Genomic DNA, 16,680 nt, shown 5'->3' on the forward strand with positions numbered 1-16,680 from the left:
AAAATGATTGTTATTGTCGTCATTTTAACGTTTGGGACCAAAAAAAACAACTCATTGATACAATATCATCCAGATTTGATCAAAAGTCGTGAATAAAAACAATAATTGCCAAAAGCAGCACAAAAGCATGAACTAAAACGAAAAGATGATTAAGAGCATTTATTTAAAAACATGCAAAATCAAGCTCAAAACATCTTTAATATCTAAATGTCTAAATGCAAAGTAATAACACACAAAGTCTGTGCACGAACTCGAAAACCAGAAGAACCCGAGAAACTACAAAATCCTGAACAAAAATAATACATTTAACTTTAAAATACAACACAACATAAGTCGAACTGAAAGATACAGGAAGAGTGACGATTCTGTGATGGTTTTGCTTTTTTATATATATTTGCGATGTGTAAAATGAGAGTAAACACTTTGAAACGCGTCGGAAAAACTCTGCTTTGGAGAAAACACGGATACGATTAGACACAGAAGTACAATATATACATCAGTTCAAATATTTATCTGGGTTTGACTAGATTTGATTATTTTCTTTTCACACCCAAACCATTGAGCCAAGATCTAGATTTTTGACATGAAAATATGATCTAAAAACATAAAGAATAATACAGTTTTGGCCATTCTTTACATTTAAAAGTTCACAAGTGCCAGTCCAGAATCCACAGAAGCGTGTTTTTCCCCCTCAGTCTTTAGACACTCGAACGCGTCATTTGCACCTTTGTGAATATGCAGTTTGGCGTCTTGTCAGCTCGAGCTCGCCGCGGCCTACACGTACCCTGTGATGTCATATCCTGTGTTCTTCTTGGCCCGTGGCGCGTTGTGCTCGGTCGATCGGGAGCTTTCGCTCACGCTCCGCACCAGCGCCTGCAGCGTTTGCGCTCTGCTGCTCGGGTTCGCGGCCCCCTGTTGCGAAGCCGGGTTCCTGTATGTTTGTGAAGTCATTCTGGTTCCCGGTCCTGTCGCGGCGCCCCCTGCGGGATACGGATAACCCGGGCCGTTCCTTCTCCCTCTTACGCTTTGTCCATCGCAGCAGGACGCGCACAGCAGGCCGCCGCCCAGCATCGTAACTAGCGCAGACGCTAATCCGACGTAGAGGCATTCGCCGAGCTCGAATTTCAACGATTGCGGGACGTTGTGGTGGTAAAAGGTTTGGACGACTTCGTGAGTCGTCCACGCGACGGGAATTAGCGCCAAAAATCCCGATGTCAGGAACAGACCGCCTCCGGTTCCCGCCACGCGACTCTTCACCGTCCCGGCCCCGTCCAGACAAAGCGTACACTGCATTCCCACGGACGATATAGCAATGCCGAGTATGGAAAGCACCAGCGATATGACCATCAGCGCGCGTGACGCTTGCAGGTCCGCGGGCAGAGCTAGCATGGAGTTGTACGTCTCGCATTGGAAGGCTCCGGTGCTCTGGTAGACGCACTCCATCCAAAGGCCGCGCATGTTAGCCACCGCCGTGACGATGTTGGACCCGATGTGCGCCGAGATCTGCCAGTATGGGAGAACAGTGGCCACCATAGTCCCCAACGTTCCCAGCAAACCCAAGAAGAAGCCCATCAACTCCAGAGCCATGGACGCCATCGACGCAGCTGTGGGAAGAACAAGAGATTGGTCTAAACTGCGTCTAGATCAGGGGTGGGCAATTATTTTCCTCCGAGGGCCATATTCGAATCCAGGCAAGTAGCGGAGGGCCGGCCCGTGATCATTGGTATGAAAAAAAAAAAATCCCAAAAATTAAATATCAAATAAAATATCACTTTTCTGTCAAATAGAGGCTATTGAATCTATTATTTAATTAATTTCACGACATGTTTATTAAGGAGTCAAGTGCAGACAGATGCCTAATATTACTTGGACAAGCTTGGCGGGCCGGATTGAAAGGCCCTGCGGGCCGGATGTGGCCCGCTGGCCGTAGTTTGCCCACCCCTGGTCTAGATCATACGACGAGATTTAGGAACTCTATAGGCACTTCCAGAAGATCTGAACGCTAACGTCATTAGCTCCAAACATTAAAAAGCTCCAAACATAAAAAATGATGAAAATCCACGGCCGTTTTGGCGACTGTCAGCCATCGACCACATGCGAGTAACACCAGAGCCGAGTACGAAAACATCGCCACGTGTAGAAGTGTTACCGTTAGCGATCGGCGCCCGAAATGAGCGCGCACGCTAACGACCGCGTAATGAAAATGTCTTTACGCTGGTCAAAAATGCACCAAGAATATGGCGAGACGCGACCGTAAAGTTTTGTTTGACCAAGTGCTACAAATAACATCGACCTGTAGAAAGTGGAGGTTCTTCTTCTTCTTCTTTGGTGTTTTATGGCGCTGTTTGACGTTTATTGTTAGTATTCGTGGGCAAATGTGTTAAAGGTTGAAACAAATAACCATTAGAAACATATTTCAGGGTTTATCCAGAGTTCAGCCTCGAGTGCGACTAAACTTGAACAGACAAAGCGTTAAAATCACGGTACGTTGACTTTGCGGTTTAAAAACAGTGTATTCTTTTTTTTGTCCTGGTGTGTTCCATATTTAAATCCACTCATCCAAGCAGCTTCTTCAGACCGTGTTTCTTTTGAGAGATTCTAAAAATGATAATATGAACCCACCGGCTCGAGAATCATTTTACGCACGTCGCAGTCGCTTCAGAGGTCGAACGTGGCTCTGTTATTATGCGACGGTGAACGAAACATGGACGTTATCGTTGTCAACGGTGGAATGTCCAGTCGTGTGAAAAGGACGCGCGTTTTCACCACAAATCTGTGCCATTTTGACCATAATTAAGGACTAATAACTCCACAGAAAGGAACGACGGTAGTTTGGAAAGAGAAAAGTGTGAAAATAAAGTCATTCTTAAATTAATGAGTTTCGTTTAAACTTTAGACATTGTTTTCACACTTCTTCTTCTTCTTCTTCTTCTTCTTCTTCTTCTTCTTTTTCTCACAAAGTCAGTAATATAAAAACAAGCTTTGATAATAACTTCCTCCCATTTTACAACACGTTACTCAAACATTTGATGAATTTGTCTGAACCGCAAAAAAAACGCGCACATTTTTTGAACGTTTGAAATACACAAATTACAAATGGAAAAAAACAGACGCGCTTTACCTTAAATCAGAGCGTGTTCTCGTCACCGGGGGTTTCGTCGTCGTGGTCGTCGTCGAGACTCACTTTTTCAGCCGTTTCAGTAAAAAGCGCGTTCGGTCTCGTCTCTTGCCGTTCTCCGCATCCTCTGGAAACGCCTCGTCGAGGTCGGAGCAGGCGCCACTTTCGCTAAATCCGTCCACTCCCTCGGCTTACGGCAAACCACCACTTTAGAGCTTTCGCGCCGGGCCCGCGTCGCTAGCGCTCGGACCTCCCGTTATTCTGTCCGCGTTAATCATTTTCAAAAACGAGACCTTTGCTTCTTCACAAAACGGTCCGAGCCGTCGAGGTTAGATCAGTGTGCGGTGCTGCAAGGGAAAATCGATCAGACACAAGTTAGCAATCGGGCCGTGACAGTAGTGCGTTTGTTTAGCTCGTTTATTTAGAACGTTTGTTTAGCGCGATGTGCAGACGACCCCGCGACGTTCAGAAGCCGTGAGAGGCAAAACGGTTTGAATTTCCCTTGTATTTTAGTTCTGCCCACTAAAATACAACGTTCTACAACAAATATTTAATTTGTACCTGGCGTCAAGTCACCAACAAAATGTGTTTGAGTTTGCCTTGTAGAGATTCTGTGGTATATACTGTCAGTGGTCTGTGTCTGTGGTATATACAGCGCTGCAAAGGTGAAGCCGGCGCGGGTGAAGCCGGCGTGGCACGGGTGGTGAAACTGGCGTGCCACAGGTGAATCCGGCACGGCGCGGGTGAAGCCGGCGTGTGAAGCCGGCGCGGCGAGGTTGAAGCCGGCGCGGCGCGGGTGAAGCCGGCGCGGCGAGGGTGAAGCCGGGGCGGCGAGGGTGAAGCCGGCGCGGGTGAAGCCGGCGTGGCACGGGTGAAGCCGGCGTGGCACGGGTGAAGCCGGCGTGGCACGAGTGAAGCCGGCGTGGCACGGGTGAAGCCGGCGTGGCACAGGTGAAGCCGGCGTGGCAGGGGTGAAGCCGGCGTGGCAGGGGTGAAGCCGGCGTGGCAGGGGTGAAGCCGGCGTGGCACGGGTGAAGCCGGCGTGGCACAGGTGAAGCCGGCGTGGCAGGGGTGAAGCCGTCGTGGCAGGGGTGAAGCCGGCGTGGCAGGGGTGAAGCCGGCGTGGCAGGGGTGAAGCCGGCGTGGCAAAGCGTGTCATTACAGCTTTAGTTTAAACTCTTTAATGACCCGTGAGTCAGAACATGACAAAACAACTATTACACTGGAATAAACATCAATCTGCGTCACAAACCTATAAATATACTTTGACTTCAGTTTGAAAAAGGACCACATTATACTGGTAAGAGTCTATTTACATTTACTCAGGTTGAAGATATTTGGAAGTATTTCATCCATGTTCGCAGTAGAAGTATCTCATCCATGTTCGCAGTAGAAGTATTTCATCCATGTTCGCAGTAGAAGTATTTCATCCATGTTCGCAGTAGAAGTATTTCATCCATGTTTCAACCACAGACAGTATATACCACAGACAGTATATACCACAGACAGTATATACCACAGACAGTATATACCACAGACAGTATATACCAAAGACAGTATATACCACAGACAGTATATACCACAGATAGTATATACCACAGACAGTATATAACAGACACAGACCACAGACAGTATATACCACAGACAGTATATACCAAAGACAGTATATACCACAGACAGTATATACCACAGATAGTATATACCACAGACAGTATATACCACAGACAGTATATAACAGACACAGACCACAGACAGTATATACCACAGACAGTATATACCAAAGACAGTATATACCACAGACAGTATATACCAAAGACAGTATATACCACAGACAGTATATACCAAAGACAGTATATACCACAGACAGTATATACCACAGACAGTATATACCAAAGACAGTATATACCACAGACAGTATATACCAAAGACAGTATATACCACAGACAGTATATACCACAGACAGTATATACCAAAGACAGTATATACCACAGACAGTATATACCAAAGACAGTATATACCACAGACAGTATATACCACAGACAGTATATACCAAAGACAGTATATACCACAGATAGTATATACCACAGACAGTATATACCACAGACAGTATATAACAGACACAGACCACAGACAGTATATACCACAGACAGTATATACCAAAGACAGTATATACCACAGACAGTATATACCAAAGACAGTATATACCACAGACAGTATATACCACAGACAGTATATAACAGACACAGACCACAGACAGTACTCACCACTGATGCATCGGAACAGAAGGTCTTTTCCAGAGTAAGAGCTCGTTTCTCGTTCTCAAACCAGTAAATGCGTTAATCACTTTTAATGAGATTATTTGTTAATTTCCTCAGATGATGCAACAAAAGGGCAACGTCCACATACGCAGAAGATTAGTCTGGATTAGGCTCAAATTCTTTCAGAAAATGACAAAACCATCAAACTAAACGTGTCTATTTCATATTTCATTACCCAGAAGTCTTCAGTTTATCCATCCGAGACTCAAATCTCAAATGCACAGTAGAAATAACAATCTGACCAGTCGACCACTAAAGTGACCGTGAGTTAATAATAATTATATTTGAGAGAAAAGCAGTTTGTCATATATTTTTGTGAAACTGACAATACGACGTTCTTATATCACCGGAACAACAGCAGCTCTGGTCAGTTCTAACCTTTCCTGACCGAGAGTCCCGTCCTCGTCCGGCCTCTGACCTCGGCTCGGTGTGGCGCCTCACACGTCAGGCTTTTATTCTGAAGGTGTGAACTTCTGCCCCCTTCAGGACACACTTCTCACACCGCGGATCCAGTTTGAGAGAAAAACATTCACGCGAGTCACTTTGTCATGGCCATAATGTCGATCACGAACAATAATCAGAATAATCCAACGATATATGTATACGGAATGTGCCGGTAAACGTCTGGGTTCAGGTTCAAACGGACGATAAAATGAACCGTAAAGTGCAAACATTCAGACATTAAGCTTTAATCATAAACGATACGCTTATATTCTAATTCGGCACATCTCAAACAAAACAAACTGCGCGAGCGTCCACATTTCGATGCACGTCCCGTCTCTAAACGCGATGAAACCCCCGAGGGGATGAAGCGGGCCCCGTGAACCGCTCTGTTCGCGTTTCTCTGCTCGTGTGAAGTGGCGCCGCGGAGTGTGCTGCGGTGCGAAACGCCACGCCTTCACAAATGAGGCACGAGCCGACGCGAGGCCCCTGTCCCGTTTGAGAGTTTAAGAGCGACCCAATGCAAAATATTTCATCCGCACAAGCCCCAGGGACCCAGATTGAGAAAACAGTCAGAGCCTCATGACGAGTGACTCATTAAGTGTTAAAACCAAAAGAAGCTTAAACGATCTTTAAAAATGTCACGAATGAGATTGAGTCACTGACACGGCTGTTTTCAGTGTTTCTCAGACTTTCAGTGTAAAAGAGAGGCACGAACAGTGAAGGGGAGAAAACGCTTCTTGAGGTCAGACGGAATTTTTTTCTATTCAATAAAAAATTATCAAATCTTATTTCTATTTTGAATGCTAAGTCAATATAATAACTTATTATGACTATTCGACTATAAAAAATAATCGTGTTTGACAATGATCGTTATCTCTTGAACACGTGCGAAAAGACCTTTTTATAACAAAAGCAGCGCCAAAAATAATAAGCTATATCTGATTTTTTTTCCAGTTATACTTTTTATGTGAGTGTGTTGTGGTTTCTGTTCGGCCCGGTCTTGGTCCTAGACCATCTGCAGTCCTAGACCATCTATAGTCCTGGACCATCTACAGTCCTGGACCATCTATAGTCCTGGACCATCTACAGTCCTGGACCATCTGCAGTCCTGGACCATCTGCAGTCCTGGACCATCTACAGTCCTGGACCATCTGCAGTCCTGGACCATCTTCAGTCCTGGACCATCTGCAATCCTGGACCATCTTCAGTCCTGGACCATCTGCAGTCCTGGAGCATCTACAGTCCTGGACCATCTTCAGTCCTGGACCATCTACAGTCCTGGACCATCTCCAGTCCTGGACCATCTGCAGTCCTGGACCATCTGCAGTCCTGGACCATCTGCAGTCCTGGACCATCTACAGTCCTGGACCATCTGCAGTCCTGGACCATCTACAGTCCTGGACCATCTGCAGTCCTGGACCATCTACAGTCCTGGACCATCTTCAGTCCTGGACCATCTTCAGTCCTGGACCATCTTCAGTCCTGGACCATCTTCAGTCCTGGACCATCTCTACAGTCCTGGACCATCTTCAGTCCTGGACCATCTTCAGTCCTGGACCATCTTCAGTCCTGGACCATCTACAGTCCTGGACCATCTTCAGTCCTGGACCATCTACAGTCCTGGACCATCTCCAGTCCTGGACCATCTGCAGTCCTGGACCATCTTCAGTCCTGGACCATCTGCAGTCCTGGACCATCTGCAGTCCTGGACCATCTGCAGTCCTGGACCATCTACAGTCCTGGACCATCTGCAGTCCTGGACCATCTACAGTCCTGGACCATCTGCAGTCCTGGACCATCTACAGTCCTGGACCATCTTCAGTCCTGGACCATCTACAGTCCTGGACCATCTTCAGTCCTGGACCATCTGCAGTCCTGGACCATCTGCAGTCCTGGACCATCTGCAGTCCTGGACCATCTACAGTCCTGGACCATCTACAGTCCTGGACCATCTTCAGTCCTGGACCATCTTCAGTCCTGGACCATCTTCAGTCCTGAACCATCTTCAGTCCTGGACCATCTCTACAGTCCTGGACCATCTTCAGCTGGTCCATCTGTCTGAGCAGGATCTCTCTTTCACTGAGGTTCTCCTCCAGGTTTCTACTTGGAGTCCACAAGGTTTGTAGTTTTCTCCTACAGAAGCCGGGGCTAAGGACAGAAGGCGGGGGGCTAAGGACAGAGAGGATGCTGGGACATAATCTCTGGTTTCTTCCTGTGAACATTGTTTAATCAGCTTTTGTTTCATTGTTTGATTCTTGGACCTTCTGTTGGTTCAACACTTCTGGAACGTCACTAAAATAAAGTGACTTGAGCCGTAGTTTAAAATCTAAACTCAAACGTCTAAATGAACCAACACAAGACGAGCTGAGCACTAACTCGCCCTCAGACCTGCAGTCGCCTCATGTGGCGACTGCAGGTAATGCTGCTAAACCACTATAATTCTGCGTTTATTCAGTGTGCAGCTGCAACAGTTATCTTAGGTCAAACGATTATTTATACTGGACATTTGACACTTTTTAAATACATTTTTGGCCAAATAAAGGTTGAAATGTGGCGCGTGAAGCATTCTAGAAAGAGAATATCTACGAATAAAGTGTATCACGGATGAAATGTTTATTCTTTTGTGACATTTTGACTAGCGATATATCGGTCCACTGATATTTACACGTATCGGTCTTAAATCTCCGGCACAGTTTGTTGTTTTTGGTTGATCTTCTGACGTTTGCTTATGCTAACGCGGGCTGAGCCGGGCCGTTGTTTTTCGGAGCATTTAAGCTCGACTTTGAGTTGTTTTGAGATAATTTGGCCGAGGATTAAGCGCTGATAAAGCCTTCTGCTCTAAAGAAAATATGTACACAAAACAACAGGGGGCGGGGCTAAGAGCAGATGTCACAGTTTGAAGTGAGCCCAGTGTTTCCCCAGGTTTAAACCTCTTTTCTTGCCTCAGCCGCTCACAAAACGCAGATTATAGTCACTTCTGTGTGGCCATGACGAAGACACAAGCGCAGAGTCGTATCGAATGTTTTACCAATGTTTTGTGTCGCTTGTTTTTGGGCCGCGTGGGTCAAAACGGGACAACGGAGGGTCAAAGTCTCCAGTTGTGCCCCCTTTAATAAAGCAGATGCTGGGGCTGTTCCACGCTGCTCATGTTCCAGTCTTAATGTGGCTCACGTTACAATTAAAGCCTTGATTTAGTCTCAGTCTTGTCTCTGAAACTTTTTTTTTTTTGGACTAAAACGTTAAGGCGTGAACATATTAAATTGTGTCAGAAAAGCAAAAGTCCAATTGGCCATAATTTCAAATATCGATGAATCACGGTCCAAACTGACTGGAATAGCCTCGTTATGCTGAGCAGAAGTTCATCCTCTTTACGTTGGTGAATTCTAGGGCTTCAGACCAAATGGCTGCGACAGATACAAATATTTACTGCATTTTTACACTTTGTCGACGCCTCTTTCTTCTCCAAAAACGGGCATTTAAAGAAGTAATAACGAGTCGTAGCGAGGTTCTCTGACTCCGAGCCTCGACCTGGAGCAGGTCAAATACATGTGGTTTGCAGTACACGCGTTTGTCCAGCAGGGACAGGCTTTGGCTGCGGTAAACACCATGTGCGGGATTCAGAATATGGTTCAAGAGATTAGAATTATACACGATGCACTGTACATAAGAAGGGGCAAAAATTATATATACTGTATCTGAAGATCCCAATAAACAATATGATGTAAACCGGTTTAAACCAGAACATAACCAGGACTAAACCAGGACCAAAACAGGACCGAACACATACGCAATAATGTCATATTCATGTGCATAGAACTGCTGTAAATAAGAATGTTTACTTTACCACTATGATTAGTATTATTTTGTCTTATGTTAGCTTAATTTTTATCTTTTTATTTATTTATATTTTTCTTTTATTTATTTTGTATTATTATATTTTTTTCTCTATTACCTCTTAAGAATATGAGAGGTGCTGTACACAGGAGTTTTGTTTATAAGAGTTTTTTTCTATTAAGAGTGTTATCTGTTCTTTTCTTATTTTCTTCTTTTTCGCCGGTGTGATCGTTTTGCTTTGCATCTCACTCTCATCGCCCCGTTTGTCCACACGGGGGCGCCACCAAGAACGGGAGGCTTCCCCGGAGGCCGCATGCGTCGCCCTGGCTCCATTTGTGCCTTTTGCCCGCACTTTGCTCTCTCTGCGGGTCGTCGGTCTGCGGCCTCGCGTTTGTTTATCCCAAATGAAAAGCCGTTAGGGGCCATTATCGGGGCCTGATGGTTGTGATGGGTTGACTCTTAGACTTGACTCTTTCTAACAGACTTGACTCTTTCTAAAATACTTGACTCGACTCTTTCAAACAGACTTGACTTGAAGGCGTAATGGACGATTTTTCGGCAATTTGAGAACTGGAACAGGATTTGAGAATATCAGTCCGCACGGGGGAGTGCGCATGTGCGTTTGTTTATTAGTGCGATGGATCGCATCGCATCTCTCGTCTCCCGTAGATTTCCGTCTTTTTCTTAGACAGCTCGAACTGTCTTTCTCTGTATTCATTTTGTCCCGTACACTGAGGGAACTATATTATGATAGATCAATGCACTTAGACACACGGAAACGTGCTGCTGCAGGTGAGCAGTAGGTGCGTTTTATGATTGATACGTGCCAGGACTAATTGGCAGTCCACACCACGAGGAAATAAGACTCAGATTTGGGCCAAAAAAATTGTCCATTCAACCTTTAACTCTTTCAAACAGACTCGTCTCTTTCTAACAGACTCGTCTCTTTCAAACAGACTCGTCTCTTTCTAACAGACTCGTCTCTTTCAAACAGACTTGTCTCTTTCTAACAGACTCGTCTCTCTCTAACAGACTTGACTGCTCGGAATGCTGCAGGTTTGTTCTCCTTTTGCCGTGTTTTCCTTGCACATTTGTGAGCTCTCGTCTCCGTGGTGACGGTGAGAAAAGTCCAGCCCTGGGATTGTCTGAAATAACAAACAGGAGAAAAGTCAGACGCCATCTGTGAGAAAAAACGCGGGGAACGACACTAAACTAATTATGGGCCCGATAATTAGATTCAGATTAGAGCCTCTGACGAGTGTAATGTCCGACAGCGAGCTCTGAGCTTTATGGCACTTTAGATCCACCGGCGTAACGCGATTAAAAGTCACGCTCCACACACAAGTTCAAAGGCTTTGACTCGTAATCAAGAGCGCTTTTGTTTTTAATAGACATTTGATCTTACCTGTTTTATGTTCATATTTTAATTATCACAAACATGTCACACTTAACAAACACTAGATCAAAATTAAGACTAAATTAACACCAAACCGGGATTACACCAGTGGTTCAGCGTGATAAAACCAGCGGTAAACACGTGCACTTAACCTGCGGTAAACATGTGGTAAACCTGCGCTAAACCTGCACTAAACGTGCCACATCAGTGGCATTGTCAAATTAGATGATGACAGGAAGTGGAGCTGCGTTCTAAAACAAAATCCCCCTGTGATGTCATCAATAAGCGACGTGTTACATGAAAAATGTACGGTTTTGTAAAAATCACAGCAATTTATGTGGGTTTTTAGCCGTTATTTACATATAGTTGTCGTGTCCAACCGGAAGTGAAATATATATAACATCGGAAAATTGTAAATTTAATTTAAAGCAAAATCTTAATTAAAATCATGTTCACTGCGTTTTAAAATACGCGATTCGGTTTTGTAAATTAAATGTTTTCTAGTGTCACCGTAAACGCGCGCATTCCTCCGGTTTGGGCCGTGATCGATTAGCCCGCCATCGGTCATCGTTTGTCACCGGAGGGGGGCCATGCGGGGGGGCCATGCGGGGGGCTTGTTTTGCTTTCTAATGGGGTCGTTTGGCCGCGGCACCGCCTCCGCCTTCTCCGCGGGGGTCGCGCACAAACAGCAGCCGGGCCGGGACCCCTCCCACCGCCGCGTGCGGCTTTAAAAACACCCCGGGGATCGACTCTCCAACCGCAGCACACCTCCGCAGACACCGGGCAGACACCGGGCAGACACCGGGCAGACACCGGGCAGACACCGGGCAGACACCGGGCAGACACCGGGCAGACACCGGGGACCGCGCGCGACCTCTCACGGGACACTACGTTTGGAACACGTTTCGACCGCTTTTCGTTTCCCCCGTCGTCGTCGTTATCGGAGGATTCGAGCTCTTTGCACCGGGAGAATGAGCTCCGCGCTGGTCGTGGAGCCGCCGCGGTCCCGGGCGCGGACGGGGAACGGCCCGGTCCCGCACGTCAGGTACATCCCGCGGTCAAAGGGTTCGAAACGTCTCACGGAACAAAGAATTTCTAACGGTTTCGCGTCGGGCTCGTGCTGATAATGGTGCGGTTGCTATGGCGACGCTACGCGAGTTTTACTTCGAATCGGCGAAAAAGATAATTTATCATTGAATTAATTGTATTTATTTATTTGTTTGTTTGTAGTCACCAGTTTGTGTTAAAAACCGTAAAACCAAAATGTTAAAAACTGGAGACAAACTTCAGAAGGCAAAACACATTTTCACCGATTGATCTTTAAAACCAATGATTTTACAATTATATAACAAATATAAGTGTTGTTTTTCCTATTCTAGTCTCGAAATTGTAATTTGAGCTTCACAAAAAGTATAATTTGTGGTCAAGTCCGTAACATATTTGTTGATGAAATGAAAAAACTCAACATTTCCGTGTGTGTTTATCCAGTGAAACCTCCAAATGTGGAGTTTGAAACATGTTAAGTGTCTCATATTAAATGTAAGTATGTAAGTAAATGTGTTTAAACCGGGCTCTGATGTCACTCACGTGTGTCTGAGTGTTTTTTATTGGCTAAAACCACCTGGATTTTTCATATTTTGTGATATTCTGCAGTTTACAATTCTTTAAATTGTCTTATTAGACGTCTACACATTTCAACTACACATTATCATCTAAAAAGTGTCCAAACGTGCACACAAACTTTAACAAACGATCACAAAACAAGCCTATTCAGTCATATTGTAGTATATTTCAGTTTCTTGAAGTCAAAGGTTCAAATCGTTGTCATTTTCTCAATTTTTTAATCCCGACGACATTTTTCTGGCAGACTCTGGAGGCCGTGGGTTCAGAGCAGCTCGGAGTCGGTCGAGAGGAGCAGCTCGGAGTCGGTCGAGAGGAGCAGCTCGGAGTCGGTCGGGAGGAGCAGACGGGCCTGTGTGAGTCGCTCATGACATATTAACACCGCTTTCTCTTAATGGACTCTCGGAATAGCTGCAGCAGGAGGAGGAGGTGGGGGGGAAGAGGAGGAGCTGGAGGATGGGGAGGAGGAGCTGGAGGATGGGGAGGAGGAGCTGGAGGGGGAGGAGGAGCTGGGGAGAGCAGGAAAGAGGAAGTGAAGGAGGAAGCGGTGGAGGAGGAGGAAAGAGGGGGAGGAGGAGCTGGAGGAGGAGGAAAGAGGTGGAGAAGGAAAGAGGAGGAGGAAAGAGGAGGAGGAGCTGTTTATTCTAACAGTTTGTGTCTTGATGCGTTGCTAATTACGTCAGAGGAACAGGAAAAGCCCCGTGTTGTTCTGGTTGATCATGTGGAACGCATCAGGCTTCGAGGGCTTTAACGCCGTATTATTGGGCGGCGGCACTTTCAAGAAAACCACTTTATCTTTCATGATTTGGCGCCGTATTCAGATTTCAGGGGTTATGATGAGAGAAGGGAACGTTTTTTGTTTGTTTGTAACTGTAGCTTTTGTTTTTATGATCAAAATACGACCAGGATTACCGTATTTTCCGGAGTATAAGTCGCACCAGCCAAAACAAGCATAATAGAGAAGAAAAATCATATATAAATTGCACTGGAGAATGAAATGCAGTTGCAAGTGTGAAAATAACAAATAATATCGCTCCGGAGTATAAGTATAAATAAGTATAAGCACCCCGGCCAAAATTATGAAAAAAAGTGAGACTTATAGTCTGGAAAATACGGTACGTTTAACTCGTAGGGCTAACCAATGTTACGTCGGTCGCGGCTCCACTGTGAGGCCGAGCCGGACGAAAGATATTCACAAAAAGAAGCTGCTAAAGAGCAAAAACGTGTGAGAAAGTGACGACGTGCTGTGGAAAACTGTGGTGGTCATGAAAACCACCGAGAGAACAGCGCTACAGATTGTCTTTGTAGCCCTTGCTTTTGTCTTTAGCTATAGTTTTTAGCTATAGTTTGTCTAGCTGTAGTTTGTCTTTAGCTACAGATTGTATTTAACTATAGTTTGTCTTTAGGTACAGATTGTATTTAGCTACAGATTGTATTTAGCTATAGTTTGTCTTTAGCTACAGATTGTATTTAGCTACAGATTGTATTTAGCTATAGTTTGTCTTTAGCTATAGTTTGTCTTTAGCTATAGTTTGTCTTTAGCTATAGTGTGTCTTTAGCTATTGTTTGTCTTTAGCGCGTCTGCAGACAGATCTTGAGTGAGGGAGTTTCCCACGCTCCCGCCGGACAGCTAACGCCTCGCGGCGGTCGTCACGCGCTCGGGTGAACTGCCAACGGCGACGCCTCTGGGGCCGTTTGACCGACAGTTTTAGTGGCACTGGTCAGTTTGTGTTCAACGTGAGGGACGGTCATGCTTTTGTGGCGGTTTTAACAGCGTTTAATCATCAAAAACATTCCCAGAGTCGTATTTAGCTTCGGTCACGCTGATCTAGTCAATGAGCCTCACGAAAGCGCGCCGTTTAAAGCGTCCGGCGTCAGATGTTCAGATCTGGGAGTTTTAACTCCATAAATCATCACAGACTCAATGTGATATTTCCAGGTCATAACTTGATCCAAAGCAAAGAAACGAGGCAAAACAGTTCCTGTTCATGCCAGCTTTAGCCACGCCCCTCACACACACACAAACTTGGAACGACCAAACGTTTGAAAAGTGTAATTCAGATCCGATTTGAAAAGCAAAATCACTCAAATGTGATCGTTCTGTGCATTTCTGACCCGCGTCACGTCAAATACAACTGCGTGTTTACATGAGCATGTCGGGGCAAGCTAGCTTTTGTTTATTTCCCGCGCTGACGTCTGTTTTTTATCTCCGCAGCCGTACGCCAGAGCCACGGTTCCCGGCTGCTTCTCGTCCGACGGAAAAGCGCAAACGTTCCAGCACCCAGTCAGGTCTGTGTCTGTGTTTAATGTTCATCTCAAAGCATCGTCTGCAGCTACAGCCACAGATATTGTAATGTTATCAAATAACCGCACTTTATTATTATAGTTTTGAATAGTTGATCATAAATATGTTAAAATTAATAAATGAAATTAATAAGATACAATAAAATACAATAACATATAATAAAATAAAAATTATGTATAAAATGAATAAATAGAATGAAATAAATAAATTAAATAATTAAATTAATTAAATATATAAAAATAATAAAATAAAAATACATTAATAAATAAATAAATATGAAACAAATTAAAAAGTTGCTCATGTGTTTTATAATAACTTAAAAACATGCACGTCACAGTTTTAATGTTTCTTCTAATTAAAAAGTGTTTTGCTTCTGACCAAATATCTAACTTTGCTGTGTCTCTCAAACAGACTGTTCTGGCCCAAATCCAAATCGTTCGACTTCCTGTACAGCGACGGCGAGGCTCTGCTGCGGAACTTCCCCGTCCAGGCCACCATCAGCTTCTACGACGACTCGGACAGCGACGAGGACGACGAAGAGTCTGAGGAGGACGAGGAGGACGAGTGCGTTAAGCCCAGCTCCCGCTTCACCGCACTCAACTGAACGGGACAACAACAACAACCTAAATGAGCCGTACCATCCCGTTTAAGCGATGCAAAGCGGTCTGGTTCTCTTGGGCTCCAGGGGGACTTTAGCTCAGGAGGAGGAGCTTCACAGCGCAGCCATATGATTGGACGAGAGAGAACGCAGGCCAAAACAAGACGGCAAAACGACACAAAAGAATCATTCGTCTCCAAACTCTGACTTGATCTCGTGCTAAAGCGCCGCGTTTCCACTGATGCTAACTTGTATGTCGAGCCTTAGCAACACAAAGCTAGCAAAGCGCGTTAGCAACAGCCGTTTCCCGTTTATCGCCGCGTGGCACTCCCTTTGTCAAGAGCCAGAATCTGATATTTCCAGGTCATAATGCGTCTGACATGATCCAAAGCCAAAGCGTGACATAAAGAGAGGTTCAAACGCGGCGTCGAGGCTTTGAGAGAAGTTAAAGAAATGAGGCAAAACTGTTCCCGTTCACGCTAGCTTTAGCCACGCCCCTCTCACACACACACACACACTGGAATTTCTAAAAGTTTTTATGTGAATCAGAGATCACAAAAAAAAGTGTAATTCAGATATTATTTAATTGACCACATAATATTTGATTCAGAATGTCTTGCTGGTTGTGAGCAAAATCAAACTAAAATGTCTCGTCCGTTGTCATTATGCTAATTATGTAAGTATTTAGAATGTTACTGTTACTACATTACCTCTCCGTGTTGTTTTTCCGTTTCGTTAGCTTGCGGAAAAGCCCGTCGTTTCTCGTGTACTTTTCCCACATTGGGACTCAAATCTCAGGGTAAACTCTGTAGATAGAATGTATTTTAACTTATGGATGTATAAGGCACATATTTATCGTATTATTTTACTAATATACTTTTGTCTCGACACTGTTTGAACGGAGGTTGTTTTGAAATAAAATACCCTCTTTATTTTTCCAAAGTCTTGTGTTTGTCTCTTTGTTCTCTGCGATAATCAGAGAAGATGATCCAAAGCACACGGCACCGTAGCGTTCAAAGCTCTTCATCTCGACCTAACGGCTCCAGA

General features: G+C 44.9%; 2 protein-coding genes across 2 annotated transcripts; one reads left to right on the plus strand and one right to left on the minus strand.

The window, feature by feature from the left end:
• Positions 1-756: 756 nt before the first annotated feature.
• cldn2 (claudin 2) lies at positions 757-1,607 on the minus strand. Its single transcript, XM_072446052.1, has one exon. The coding sequence runs from the start codon at positions 1,594-1,596 to the stop codon at positions 775-777; it is 822 nt and encodes a 273-aa protein (XP_072302153.1). The 5' UTR covers positions 1,597-1,607; the 3' UTR covers positions 757-774.
• A 10,474-nt stretch (positions 1,608-12,081) lies between these two features.
• ripply1 (ripply transcriptional repressor 1) lies at positions 12,082-15,639 on the plus strand. Its single transcript, XM_072445658.1, has 4 exons — positions 12,082-12,150; positions 12,978-13,058; positions 14,901-15,019; positions 15,447-15,639. The coding sequence occupies exons 1-4, from the start codon at positions 12,082-12,084 to the stop codon at positions 15,637-15,639; spliced, it is 462 nt and encodes a 153-aa protein (XP_072301759.1).
• Positions 15,640-16,680: the final 1,041 nt, after the last annotated feature.

The sequence above is a fragment of the Eucyclogobius newberryi genome, unplaced genomic scaffold (genome assembly GCF_026437365.1).
Source record: "Eucyclogobius newberryi isolate DKJ021-1_F unplaced genomic scaffold, fEucNew1.0.hap1 SCAF_15, whole genome shotgun sequence".
Taxonomy (NCBI): Eukaryota; Metazoa; Chordata; class Actinopteri; order Gobiiformes; family Gobiidae; genus Eucyclogobius; species Eucyclogobius newberryi.